This window comes from Archocentrus centrarchus, chromosome 5 (assembly GCF_007364275.1).
Source record: "Archocentrus centrarchus isolate MPI-CPG fArcCen1 chromosome 5, fArcCen1, whole genome shotgun sequence".
Lineage (NCBI taxonomy): Eukaryota > Metazoa > Chordata > Actinopteri > Cichliformes > Cichlidae > Archocentrus > Archocentrus centrarchus.
This window is the reverse complement of record NC_044350.1, coordinates 31,949,391-31,964,295: the sequence shown is the minus strand read 5'-3', so window position 1 is coordinate 31,964,295 and position 14,905 is coordinate 31,949,391. Positions and strand designations below refer to the sequence as shown.

General features: G+C 43.3%; 1 protein-coding gene across 1 annotated transcript in view; it reads right to left on the bottom strand.

Moving 5' to 3' along the window:
• The window catches only part of stab1 (stabilin 1), a 156,362-nt gene that overhangs the window by 26,648 nt on the left and 114,809 nt on the right, over positions 1 to 14,905 (bottom strand). The window contains exon 67 of the mRNA XM_030729061.1: positions 14,084 to 14,188. Within this exon, the coding sequence (XP_030584921.1) occupies positions 14,084 to 14,188 (105 nt within the window). The remainder of the gene's footprint in view (positions 1 to 14,083; positions 14,189 to 14,905) is intronic.

Sequence of the window (14,905 nt, the reverse complement as noted above, 5' to 3'; positions counted from 1 at the left end):
GTCCTGGTCGTGGAACGCTGGACCAGCTCTTTATCCTCTCAAGGATATTCGAGTGTGCGTGGGAGTTTGCCCAACCAGTCTACATGTGCTTTGTGGACTTGGAGAAGGCATTCGACCGTGTTCCTCGGGGTGTTCTTTGGGAGGTTCTGCGGGAGTATGGGGTGTCTGGCCCATTGTTGCGGGCCATTCAGTCCTTGTACAACCACAGTGAGAGCTTGGTCCGTATAGCCGGTAATAAGTCGGATTTGTTTCCTGTGGGTGTTGGACTCCGTCAGGGCTGCCCTTTGTCACCGATTCTGTTCATAATTTTTATGGACAGAATTTCTAGGCGTAGCCAGGTGGCGGAAGGCTTCTTCCTTGGTGGCCTCAGAGTCTCATCTCTGCTTTTTGCAGATGATGCGGTTCTGTTGGCTTCATCAGGGGGGGGCCTCCAGCTCGCAGTGGAACGGTTCGCAGCCGAGTGTGAAGCGGCTGGCATGAGAATCAGCACCTCTAAGTCTGAGGCCATGGTCCTCAGCCGGAAAAGGGTGGAGTGCCATCTCCGGCTCAGGAACGAGTTCTTGCCTCAAGTGGAGGAGTTTAAGTATCTCGGGGTCTTGTTCACGAGTGATGGGAGAAGGGAACGGGAGATCGACAGGCGGATCGGGGCTGCTTCTGCAGTGATGCGGACGCTGCACCGGTCCGTCGTGGTGAAGAGGGAGCTTAGCGTAAAAGCGAAGCTCTCGATTTACCGGTCGATCTACGTTCCTACCCTCACCTATGGTCACGAGCTTTGGGTAGTGACCGAAAGAATAAGATCGCGAATACAAGCGGCAGAAATGAGTTTCCTTCGAAGGGTGGCTGGCCTTTCCCTTAGAGATAAGGTGAGGAGTGCGGCCATCCGGGAGGGGCTCAGAGTAGAGCCGCTGCTCCTCCACATCGAAAGGAGCCAGTTGAGGTGGCTCGGGCATCTGATTAGGATGCCTCCTGGCCGCCTCCTGGGTGAGGTGTTCCGGGCATGTCCCACCGAGAAGAGGCCCCGTGGTAGACCCAGGACACGCTGGAGAGATTATGTATCTCGGCTGGCCTGGGAACGCCTTGGGGTCCCTCCGGATGAGCTGGAGGAGGTGGCTGGGGAGAGGGAAGCCTGGGCTTCTCTGCTTAGGCTTCTGCCCCCGCGACCCGGCCCCGGATAAGCGGAAGAAAATGGATGGATGGATGGATGGATGGATTTTATGATGTAGGCCGAAATTGAGCTTCCCCTCCTTGAAAGACCAGCATCCGCCACTGGTGTACAGTGGTGCAAGTTCTCCTACATAGAAAGATGAGAGAGGTCTGTAATTCCCATCATAGGTATACTTTAACTATGAGAGGCCCATTCCTCCATGCAGATCTCCTCTACAGCAGTGATGTTTTGGGGGCTGTCGCTGAACAACACGGACTTTCAACTCCCTCCACAAATTTTCTGAGGTTGAGGTGTGGAGACTGGTTAGGCCACTCCATGACCTTGAAATGCTTCTTTCGGAGCCACTCCTTTGTTCCCCAAGTGGTTTGTTTGGGATCATTGTCATGCTGGAAGACCCAGCCATGTCCCATCTTCAGTACTCTCACTGATGGGAGGTTTTGGCTTAAAATCTCACGATACATGGCCCCCGTTCATTCTTCCCTTAACACAGATCAGTCGTCCTGTCCCCTTTGCAGAAAAACAGCCCCAAAGCATGATGTTCCCACCCCCATGCTTCACAGAAGGTACTGTGTTCTTGGTCTGCAACTCAGCATTCTTCTTCCTCCAAACACGACGAGTTGAGTTTTTACCAAAAAATTCAATTTCGGTTTCATCTGAACAGATGATATTGTCCCAATCCTCTTCTGGATCATCCACATACTCTCTGGCAAACTTCAGACAGGCCTGGACATGTACTGGCTTAAGCAGGGGGACACGCCTGGCACTGCAGGACTTGAGTCCCTCTCGGCGTAGTGTGTTACTGATGGTAGCCTTTGTTACTTTGGTCCCAGCTCTCTGCAGGTCATTCATCAGGTCCCTCTGTGTAGTTCTGGGAATTTTTGCTCACCATTCTCATGATCATTTTGACCCCACAGGATGAGATCTTGCGTGGGGCCCCAGATCGAGGGAGATTATCAATGGTCTTGTATGTCTTCCATTTCCTTACAATTGCTCCCAGAGTTGATTTATTCACACTAACCTGCTTGCCTACTGTAGATTAACTCTTCCCAGCCTGGTGCAGGTCCACAATTTTCTTCCTGGTGTCCTTTGACAGCTCTTTGGTCTTGGCCATGGCTGAGTTTGGGGTCTGACTGTTTGAGGCTGTGGACAGGTGTCTTTTATACAGATGACGAGGTCAAACAGGTGCCATCAATACAGGTAACGAGTTGAGGACAGAAGAGCTTCTTAAAGAAGTTGTTACAGGTCTGTGAGAGCCAGAAATCTTACTTGTTTGTTACTGACCAAATACTTATTTTCCACCATGATTTACAAATAAATTCTTTAAAAATCCTACAATGTGATTAACTGGATTTTTTTTTCTCTCATTTTGCCTCTCATAGTTGAAGTGTACCTATGATGGGAATTACAGACCTCTCATCTTTCTATGTAGGAGAACTTGCACAATCAGTGGCTGACTAAATACTTTTTTGCCCCACTGTGTGTGGACTCTGTTCATCAACAGTGTGAACATTTTGATAACAATCTGTAGATTTTTATAGATGCATGAATTCCACCAGTAATACAGGAGGGCATGGGAAATAAACAGAAGAGTTAGAGGAACCATGACTGTTCCTTTCAACATGCACTAGATTACCTACTGTTAAAAACTAAAGACCACCAGATTGTTAGCTAGCCTGCTACCTTGCTTGCCAATGTTACTGCTAGTTGCAGAATATAACTAGCAGCAATTTCTGAATGGTATAGTTGTATTTCACAATAATGCAAAATTAAACAGATTTTCAACTTTTATGCTGAACTGAGCAAAAATGACAAGTTGTACCACAAAAACATCCGGAGAAAGTCCTGCCCGAGTACGACAAAATGCTGGAGTTTTCCAGATTGTAATTATAACTGAGAAAATAATTGTCTTAAACATGTACATGTTTTTCCATTTTCAAGTCCTACTCTACCTACCATTTTGAGACCTGCTACCCTGAGGGAGCCTGATGCTTACTTCCACCACGGGAGTCATTTGTTTGGTAATGTTTGGATGCATGTCATTCTGTCTGTAAACATGAGGGTTGTAAACATGAATTCTGATAAAATGTAAAATTTGGCTTACATCCACCAAGGTCTTCAAGGTCAACAATATTTATTGGCCCAAAATTGACAAAAATCCTTATAACTTAGAAACTGTGATTTGTACAAGTGTGGCATGACTTGTCAACATATAGAAAGTACTGTAAAAAGATTAAAAATGTCAAGTTACATTTGACATCTGACCTCTTCTTCATGGTCAAGAGACAGATCTGAAGGTCAAAGTGATAATTATGCAGAGCTATTTAAAACTGTTTCTTACTGCCATTGTTTGAAATTATTCTTTTATGGATTTTTTTTTTTGGTGTACTGTATATGTGTGTGTGTGTGTGTGTGTGTGGGGGGGGTGTCAAGTACTGATGGATACTTTTGTGGGGAGAAGAGTTTACGCAACAGAAGAGCTTTTGTCATTGAAATGGAGTAAATTTGGAAGATTTTGGGATTTATTGTTTACTCAATGAATAAAATGACAAATGTTTAAAAGTAAACTCAAAGAAACTGATTAATCAATAGTGGCTGAAGCAAATAATGGACAATTAAATAAATACATTAGATAGAGACCAGACAGCTGGGAGACCAGTGGTCACCAGACTAACTTCACGGCCTTTGGGAGATGTGTTTATCTTAATTTTGGCCTTCCTGATTTCGGAGAAGAATATGTTTATCTTATCCTTGGAGGTTTTGCCACAGCATGTACGATTAAGATGTACAGGAGAGTAAATGTCACCACATCCTGTTATTCAGCTGGATAAAACTGCCTTGTAATGATTAAGGAAACATCAGGGCAGGGAGATGTGCTTCTTTTACAGGACTTATATGAAGAAATCTGAGTCATGAGAGCCAGCCGCTGGACGGACCAATGACGAAGGCCAAACCGCAGCTCACTGTATCTGTTTTGCTTGTAGATAGTGGTAGTATTAAAATGTTATGCCTAGCTAGAGTCTTCGCTCTTCTCGGGAGGGGAGCAGGCAGCTGTTCCAAAGGCCTGTGTCTGCCTGAACCGACTTCCCGTGTACATGTAATTCTTCTGATTCTTTAATATATTAAATGTTTTAATTTTTTAATTAAAGTGTTTTAGGTGTCTTCCTTCACAAATAAAAAACACGCACTGACAAAGATCCCACCCTTTTCCAGCTGAGATAAGGAGGTGTTTTCGTGGTTGCTGTGCTGGTGCAAAGGTGAAGGCTTGGAAGTGGAGATTTAAGCCCTTTCTGCCAACAGTCATAATGGGAAATGTAAACTCTGCCCAACAAAAGTGATGAGATGGAAATATTGGTGAAGACTCAAAGTATACGTGACTGCAGTCTCATGTGTTTTACTGAAACATGGTTGAAACAAAACATCTCAGACCCTAACGTGGGTCTACCTGGTTTCACCCTCATATAGTCAGACAGAAATGTTAAAGCTGGTGGCAAGAAAAAAGGTGGGGGGTCTGGCTTTATTTGCGAACCAAAGATGGTGCAATCCTGCACATATCACTATCAAGGAGAAGATGATATTGAATTGTTGGCAGCGACCATATTATGTACCAAGAGAATTCGGTCATATCATAATTATACTTGTGTACATTTCACCCGAGGCAACAGCCCAAGTTCCACGTGAAGTTCTCCATGAAACTGTTGCTAGGATACAGACTAAACATCCTGAGGCACTCTTCACGATTTCAGGAGACTTCAATCATGTTTCTCTCACAACACAGCAAAATTCATGAGGTGTGGAGTGGAATCAAAACCATCTCTGGATACAACAGAAAGAAACAACAGTCACTTCTGGGTGATGTGGAAAGAGCTGATGAACTCAGTTCTTCAATAGATTTGACTCTGCAGCCACGCCCACTTTCACTGCTGCTCTTCAGTCTTCCTCTCCTTATCCTCCTCAACATTCAATTCAATTTTATTTATATAGCGCCAAATCACAACAAACTGTCGCCTCAAGGCGCTTTGTATTGTGGGTAAAGACCCTACAATAATACAGAGAAAACCCAACAGTCAAAACGACCCCCTATGAGCAGCACTTGGCGACAGTGGAAAGGAAAAACTCCCTTTTAACAGGAAGAAACCTCCAGCAGAACCAGGCTCAGGGAGGGGCAGTCATCTGCCGCGACTGGTTGGGCTGAGGGGAGCATGTGGGCATCTTCACCATTACTCAGTCTTGTCCTCCACAAGTGTGCTTCTCCACCACAGCTACCCAATCTCCTTGCATTTCTAATGTGGCAGCTTCACATCTGTTCCTCCACCCTTGTCTGCCACAAAGACAGAGGTTAGACTGGAGCTAGAAAGCCCATGCTCTAGAAAGGCTGCTGGCCCTGATGGTGTGTGTCCAAGGCTGCTTAATGACTGTGCTGCCCAAATGTGTCAACCTCTCCACATGATCTTTAACCGGATCTTGTTAAAGTCTTCAGCGACTGGAGTCACAAAAACCACCTTATACTGAGCACCTCTAAGACGAAGGAAATGATAGTAGATTTCTGAAGATTAAGGCCCCCTCTCCAACCTGTGAAAGATTGTGAGGTGGATGTAGAGGTGGTAACAAATTATAAATATCTAGATACACCTAGATAACAAACTAGACTGGTCCCTGAATACAGACAAACTATACAAAAAGGGGCAGAGAATCTCTTTCTGTTAAGAAACCTAAGATCGCTTGACAGCTGCAGTAAAATGCTGAAGATGTTCTATCAGTCTGTGGTGGCAAGTGTGCTGTTCTATGCTGCAGACTGCTGCGGTGGCAGCCTCAGAAACAGGGATGCAAGGAGAGTGGACAAACTAGTGAGGAAAGCTGACTCTGTAATTGGAGCCAGAATGGACACGCTGGGAGAGGTGGTGGAAAAATGCACACTAAAGATGTTAAAAGCCATCCTGAACAACTCTGATCACCCACTTTAAAACATCTTTATGGAACAAAAGTACTGGAAGTACTCAGTACAGCTATCAGGCTTTTCAATTCTCGTACAAATAGCAGATGAGCTATATCAGACATAGGAATTTCCCTCTGATTTTTCAAGGTCAAACTTTCAAAAACTGTCTGAAAACTCTACTGCCTTGGTTTATATTGGCAACATTTAGGGGAGTGGGTGGGGGGGTTGTTCAAAGGTTAAGAAATAAACCTTTTGGGTGGAAAATGTGACATCTACAGAGTGTTGTGCTGTGGGATTGGTTGTAGCTTGCAGGTATTTTCAAACCCATTTGCAGCAAGTTTTTCCCCCAGAGTTAAACACCTCTCAGAGTGCATCCTTTCCTCAGTTTAATCTGCAGGAGTTTATGAAGGCTTCTGTTATGTTTTGCAGGAAGGGAGGACACAATAACCTAAAACAAGCTCTGAGTCTTCCAACATTCTCCTGCAGAAATGAAGCAGCACATAAACCTGTTGAACAGCCAAGAATTACAGTCGTTACACATAATGAGCTTTGACTGAAGATGTATTTGGACAGTTATACTCTTTAGGTTGATTCTGAACTTTTAAAATCTGCAGCTCTTGCTAGATTAAAGGTGTCTCAGGCAAACGTTAAAGCGTTGTCTGTGAATTTTATTTGGTTTAAACAAAAAAGCACCAGGTTTGTGTGTACAACGTGAATCTCCCTGTGATCAGGCTCTGCAACTCTGGCATAAAAACTCCTCTAGAATAAAAACTGACTTGTGATATTTGACACTGATCTGCTGTTTCTGTGATACTCAAGTGTTAGTTGTTGTTTTTTGCCAGACTGAAAGCTGTGATTCAGACTGCAGTAAACGCCTGGTGGTTTCTAAGGTTGCTGAGAATCCAGTGACCCTGTGTAGATGTGTGATAACCTGACGATGCTCAGAGGAGGAGACCATAAAAAAGCAGCCTGTTTTCGGTTAATCCCTGAAGGCTCCACAGCGTCTCTGCTCTTACACTTGGGAACATGCTTAAAATAAAAATGTCTTGTATTCAGCAGATATTTAGGAAACTGCAGCTGAAGCAGTGTTTATGCCAGCAGGCAATGATAGTTTTAAAGCTTTAAAAACACATTTGAATAATTTGCAGCCTCAAATTAATTAAATTGTGCCTTTTCAAATTTGTTTTAAAATGTTTGACTTCATTTGCGCAGCCGGCTCTTACCCTGAAGAATTTAAAAACTTAATACTTTCTATCTGACCTGCAGAAAGGAGCTGAAGCTGGCCTGTATTTCTTTGTCCCACCGTGTGACTAAAGCAGTTGTATCCACCTCAATGACTCAATCGCTGGACAGCTGAATCAGATTTAAGATTTTTGCATGATTGTTTTATTAGTGGCCAATTCCAGATAATGAGGAATTACCAAAAGCTGCAGCTCCTCATCAGTTGGACACAAAAAGTTTGGAAATCTTCATCTCCTTCAGTTCATCTTCTGCCTCAGATGAGGCTCTCATCTTTTTCAGTCATTTTTCTTGGCCTGTACAGGTTTACATTAGCACTATTCACAGGCATGATGTCCACCGTGGAGATCATCACTGAACAGAGGTGGTGGCCTGTGACACCAGCTATCAGCGCCCTATACTGCAGTCTTGAAATCCCCTCCCCCTGATGATTCAACCCCCACTCAGACCTTCCTTTGGTTATCTGCATGTTGGGTGGACTGGGGGGGGGGCTACCAAACAAACATGCTTTTGTTTCTTCCTGTGGACTCGTGCTACAATCAGGTGATTTGAGTTCATGTGTAGGGAGGATGGAAATGGTGGACATTTATTTTTATTACAGGAAAGGACAAGAGCGCGATGGTGAAATGCAAACTGCGCCCAGACCAGAAACAACACAACACTGGCTCTTTGCAATTATCTGCAGCATGCTAGCACAAAGCACAAAGAGTGATGCTAAAGCTGAGTGCATGCTGACCTCAGCCCAACAGTCAGAGCCTGAGGTCCAACATGTAACAAAGGCAGTGATGAACAGTCAGGCTGGCAGCATTGTAGCCTCCATTTCTACCTCTTCATGTTCCTACAGTCTCTTTGGGCTGGTTCTCAACTGCATTGTGTTGTCGGTTTTTTGTTCATACAAACACTAAGAAGAGAAATTTGTGTTGGTGTGTGTGGAACTGCAGCCAAAGGTTTAGATTGTTAAGTGGTAACTATGTGACTCTCCCACTGTCAACAACGTTCTGGCCTGTTTCTGATAATTGGCTGGTATGGGAGGATCATCAGCTAACGCAGATCACCTGTGTCTGCCAGGCTATAAAAGATTGGCCCGGATGAACTGCTCAGCCTCTCTCTTCCACTCCACCTTGCATCAACCCATAATGATATTTGTCTCTTGGTCAGGCTGGTTTAATAAATGACCTTTTATTTAAGTGAACCTCTTGTGTGGAGTCCCTCCTTGTCACTTACTCTGAGCCAGTTTGTGACACAGGTCATGTTACGGAGTAATAGAACAAGTAGTGTAATGAATTACTTTCTCCTGGGAGTAATCAAGCAATGTACTGTATTACTTTTAAACACAGTAAACACATAATGTGTAATCCATTACTCTTTTTTTGAGTAACGACTCCAACACTGGACATTAATAACTCGCATGATAGTGGGGTGGGGCAGTGTTTCACAACCACCTCTGAGTGAACAAAACCACTAAGGGCTAAATACCTGGGACTCTCCATCAGTTGTTTTAGAACTGAAGAAGCATCTTGGGTGAGAGGTTAACCAAAATGAAGTCCTGATGCCTTCGTTTCAAGTGTTTAAGGTGGCCAAAGTTTCAAATAATGAGATCAGTGAGCCAAAAACTCCAGCTTCAGACTGATCTATACACCCAGTTTCAGACTCTCTACTCTTTGATGTGGATTATGTCAAAGGAAGAGGATAACTCTAATCCCAAGCCCAGAAAATCCACCCACCTGCTGTCCGGACCTTTTGTTTGCAAGCATCAGCCAATCAGATGAAAGTTGGCTTAAAAAAAAAAAAAAAAAAAGAGGTGCTAGAACAGCTTGTTTCAGCTGCACCAAGGGGTTGCATCAAGGCCGAGTATACGACACATAACTGTGATATTTAAACAAATATCACATACTGTGGTTATAATAACAGTAATATCATGAATAAAGGCAGACGAGCTGAAACAGCTTGTTTCAGAGGATAAACTGAGGGGCAGCACCAAGACCCAGTGTAAACAAAAAAAATAACATTTTAAACTGTAAATCATTCAAAACGCCTCTATTAGAGCCCACGAATAAAAGTCTGGAGCTGGAAATGAGCATAATCAGTCTCCTTTAAACAAAGTAGGGGGTGTTGTTAGTGTTACTGGTTTTTTAAGTCCTGGCCGTGCATCTTGTTTTTCCTGCAGTTCCTTCCTTGTATTTTTATGTTCTTGCTTTCCACCACATTTCCTGTCTCTGCCTTTGTTTTCGTGCTCAGTCTCTCTATTGTCTGTCTCTTTGTTTTGCTTCCAGCAGCCAATCAGAAGAATGTTACCCCAAACAGAGAAGAGCTAAACCAACTTGTTTCAGTGAGAGGAAAAACTGAGGGGGTGCACCAAGGCCCAGTGTAAGTGAGGATTATTCTCAACTGCAATCAAAGTTAATCTTGTAAAGTCCCAAGAATGAAACTATGGAGCTGGAAATTAGCCTAACAGGTCCACTCTAATGTAATATGTTCCATTTAAAAAAAAAAAATTGACTGTCAAAGTTCAGCAGATGAATAAAACCTGAGATCAGAGTGTGTGAAGCCAGCTCAGCCCACAGGGTAGATTCTGCGTGATTAAATAACTGTTATTTAGCCAGAGGTTCCATCAAATGATTCTGTTGTGACCTAGTCTTCATCATTTGCGTCCCACATCATGAATATTGATCAGTGCTCTGATGTTATCTGAAAGAAAAAGCAGCAGCTTGAATCTTCATTTCCTGGAACCTGTTCCAAGAAACTAAACACAGCCATCTGCTCTCTGCCGCAACCCCCCAGCAACAACACAAGGCAGCCTATCAGGAGGCGCTGCAGAACGGGAAGGGGGGTCCTGGTGGTGCCTCCTGGTGGCTGTGGTCAGAACTGCGGCAGTTCTCGATCGCAAACACGAACTCACCGAAAAAAAACCCAATTTACAATATTTTCCTTCTGTGCAATAAAATGCACAGAGAGAGCAGGAGGGCTTTTAACAGGATTCAGTTCTGCTGTTAGAGTGGACCTATTATGCACATTATGTATATTTATACTGTTACACTGGTGGATGCTCATATTAAACTTGGTCAAAGTCTCTGTAGGATATCCCTAATACGGCCACCTCAGGCACACAGCTCAGCACAGCTCAAAGACTGTGTGTTTGGATAGCAGCAAGAGTGAAAGAGACTGTTTACAAGATGGTAATGAGACCTGCTATGACCTGCTATGATGTATGATTTGTAGACAGTGGCACTGATAAAAAGACAGGAGGCTGAGCTGGAGGAGGCAGGGATAAAGATGTTAAGGTTTTTACTGGGAATGACCAGGATTAGAAATGAGTACATCAGAGGGACACCTCAGGTTAAGCAGTTTGGCGATAAAGTTAGAGAGATGGAACTGAGATGGTTTGGATATGTGCAAGAGGAGGGACAGTGGATATAGTAGACAAAGGATGTTGAAGATGAAGCTGCAAGGCAGGAGGAAAAGAGGAAGACCTCAGAGAAGATTCATGGATTTAATGAAGGACATGCAGAGGGTTGGTGTGACACAGGAGGATGCTAGGAATAGGGTGAGATGGAGGCAGATGATTCGCTGTGGCGACCCCTAAAGGGATCGGCCGAAAGAAGAAGAGTCGAGTCTGAAATACAGTCTGGGGTTAAAAAAAGCTTTAGACATTTTTGTTCTACATCTCCAATAACAGGAGTAAATACCCCACTCATGAATTTTGACTCTTTTAGATCATCCAGAGAAGGTGTTGGCTAACATGTGGCTAAATGGGCCTGTAGAAGTTGGGGACACTTGATGCCATCATGACGAACACACGACCTTAGTGTTGGTGACGTTAAAGTCAGCTGTCTGTGATGTATAGTGCTGTGCATAAGCCCCTCCTCATTTCTTTAAATTTTGCTTTCTAGTAATTTCTTAAAGTGGTTTTGAACATTTGTTCTTCAGGCTTCCTGAAGGTCCTTCAAAGTTTTTCTTTGGACATTGGCTGCTTTTACATTTTCAGTCTAGTCCTTGTACCTGACTATTTTCTTTTTGTTTGTCAACACTGGCCTTTTTAATTCAAGCATAAAAAATGAACCAGTGCTGTTTCTACACATAACAGAAACAAGAACCAATTTTAAATTGTATCTTTAGGGATTTTGTTACTATTGGCCTGTCACAGAAACACATAATTTGTTCCCATGTCTTTAGTTGACTCAATGAAAAATTCCAACGATAACTGAGTTTGACAGGCCTAAAATAGTATTTTTGCACCAACAAGCTGATTTCTGAAACCCTATTAGTTGAAAACTGGGCGTATCTCATCATGGTGAAGAAACTGGATAAGTGGAGGACAAAAGAAGAAGTGCCAGGGCTGAGAAACTATCTACAACAGATGAACAGAATCTGAAAATCATGTCCTTAAGAAATAGGAAAAAAAAATCCCACAAAGACCTGACACAGGACCCAATGGATGCATCTGGACCAGCAGATGATTCAGTTAACTAAGATCACCCACACCCACACTCTACACCCGGACACTCTCTCTTCTCCCTGCTCCCATCAGGCCGGCGTTACCGCTGCCTGAGGACTAAGACTGAAAGGTTGAAGAAGAGTTTTTACCCACAAGCCATCCGTCTGCTCAACTCTGAGCCCTAACTGGACCATTATTGCACAATGTAAATATTATAATATTCTATAATTCCATGTAAAGTGTATATAGTGTATAGTATACAGTGTATAGTGTGAATTACTTATTTTTATTCTTCTTATTTATATGTGTGTGTACATATGGTTGCAGGTACAAAATACATTTCACTGTGCATTGTACTGTGTATAACTGCGCATGTGACAAATAAACACTATCTTATCTTATCATAAAACATGATGTGCTTATTATGGTTTCAGTGGAAAGATGGCTGTCAAGAAGCAATTCCTAAGGAAGGAAAACAAGGAGAAAAGGCTGAGGTATTCCAAATTACACAAGGGCTGGACCACAGCCAACGCGACCCAAGTTTCAGGCTGTGCAAAGGTGCCCCGGAAAGAGGCTAGCACAAAGTAGCAGGATGTAAAATGCAAGCTGTGACAGCATACAACAAGAAGCACAACCAAGTGGCTGGGATAGTGTATAGGAACATCTGTGCAACATATGGACTAAAAGTCTCCATGTGGTCCCAATGAGAGACACCACTGAAGGTGGCTGAGAACAACAGGGTGTTTCAGATTAAAAAGCAGCTGCTGACCAACCATCCAACCAGACATGGTGGTGACTGACAAGGAGCAGAAGATTGTAGATGTGGCAATCCCAGTAGACATGAACATCAGGAAGAAAGAGCATGAGAAAATAGAGAGGTACCCGGGGCTGAAGGAGCAGATGTGTAAAGTCCAAAATGGTCCCAGTGATAATAAGACCATTAGGAGCTGTAATCCCCAAAGTAGAAGAGTGGTTCCAGCAGACTCCAAGCACAACATCGCAGGTTTCTGTCTAGAAAAGTGCAGTCCTAGGAACAGCTAGGATACTGCCCAGGACCCTCAAACTCCCAGGCCTCTGGCAGAGTATCAGAGCTTGAGGAACACACGTACTACAACATGAAAGGGACGTTTCATTTAACCGTGTTCAAAATCTTTCACGTTCTAATGATATTTTCAGCTCTAAGCCAGTCTTAGGCTGTTTAGGTCTGGTTAGGTCCTTGACGACATGTCGACATGCAGCCACCAAAAGCTGCCTGTTTACAACAATTACTGCAAAGTTCAACAACAACACAAGAAAATGGTAATGCAGTGACTCATTTTAAGGACCATCATTATATATGAAAACATGCATATCCAATGAACATTTAACAGCAGATACGATTTATATACTGTAGATGTTTTTCATATTCATATCGGTGTTGCAGTTGTTACCCCAACTCACACTTGCTGCATCAGCTGCCCAGCCCCCCAACCTGAAACAAGCTCCCACAGCCACACCCACTGTTGTGATGGAGAGTGTTCAACCCTTAGAGGGGTTGAAGGTGATCCTGAGAGTCACTGACCTGAGAGTCACTGACCCATCCTGTAATCATGTAAGTCATTATGGGTCACATGAGCCAGGGTGTGAATCAACCATGGGTTATTATCATCACAGGGACGAAGGTGTGAATCTTTTGAAGTCCCTTCAAAAACCTAAGGAAACACCTCACTGACTTGTTATCCTGATGACTGGAGCCATTGTTTAAAAATAGCTTTTTAAAGACATTTTAACGACGTACCTTGTGATTAAACTTTTTAATTTGGCACCTGATTATCATTTAGTAGTTGATTCAGTTTTAGTGTTTTGAAGAAAATAAGTTTATGTGTATATTTTTGTTAGTTTAAGTCAACAAAAGCTAAAGACTTACTAGTCAAATTTTCAACATATAATTATTAACTTTTTCAAAGCTCTTTGAGGCTACAGCTCTAACGGTTCACTGAGTGGGTTCAGTTTGAAAAGACAAGTTAAATCAGCAGTGTGGATTCCTTTTGATAGCAACTTTAAAGATGACAGTAACATTAGCTCGACATTTTCCCCACACAGACATTACCATACAGTCCTACCCTGTTTATAAATGTTGGCATGTTGATGATATGCAAGCTAATTTTTTTTTTTTTTTTTGGCCGTTTGAACTGCTGTGCAGAAAATTGAAGTCATGCTGCTGCATGACGTTTGAAGCCACGTGAACATCTGACACATGCCGGTTCAGAGGGGTGCAGAGCAGCTGATGCTGCAGATGTCAGCTGCTCTGCATTAAATCATCCTCACTCACCGGTGGGGGAGGTGCCGTCAGCGGGGCCTCGATGGTGTGGATGATCCCGTTTACAGCAGCAATGTCCCACTCCAGCAGCAATCTCTTGTTCACCAGTTTTGAGCTCTGAGGGATCAAAAATCAACCACAGTAAACATGGCAGCACATTTTAAGTATACCTGTTCAGCTGTAAGCGTGAGGCTGGTGCATAAAAACAATACAAAATGACTAAAGCACGATAAGAGGTTTTTATAAAAAGGATGGCAGGAAAAGAACCTTCACTGTTACATTTGTAACATTACTGAACATTCAAAGTTTAAACTATGTTGTTAAATCTCTAGTTTTGTTGTGCTAATATTCACATCATATTTTATGATCTTAGTAAAATACTTTGTATGCCACACAGTGTGATTACGCACAGAAATGTGAAGGATTACTTCAGGTTATTTTTTATTTTATTATCAGTTAGTGTACCGTTATCCTTTCTATCAGTACACTGTGAATAAATACAACTTTTTTGGTTTGTAAATATAATTAATGTTGAGTGAATCCGACAATAATCGTGGCTCAAAATGAGCACGTGGTGGGTGAACTGGTCCATATACAGGAAAAGCAATGAGTGTGTTATTCATTTTCTTCTGCTTATCTGGGGCTGGGTCGTGGGGGCAGCAGCCTAAGCAGAGAAGCCCAGACCTCCCTCTCCCAGTCACCTCCGCCAGCTCGTCCAGAGGGACCCCAACTGGCTCCTTTTGGTGTGGAGGAGCAGCAGCTCTACTCTGAGCCCCTCCCGAATGGCTGCACTCCTCACCTTATCTCTAAGGGAGAGGCCAGCCACCCTTTGGA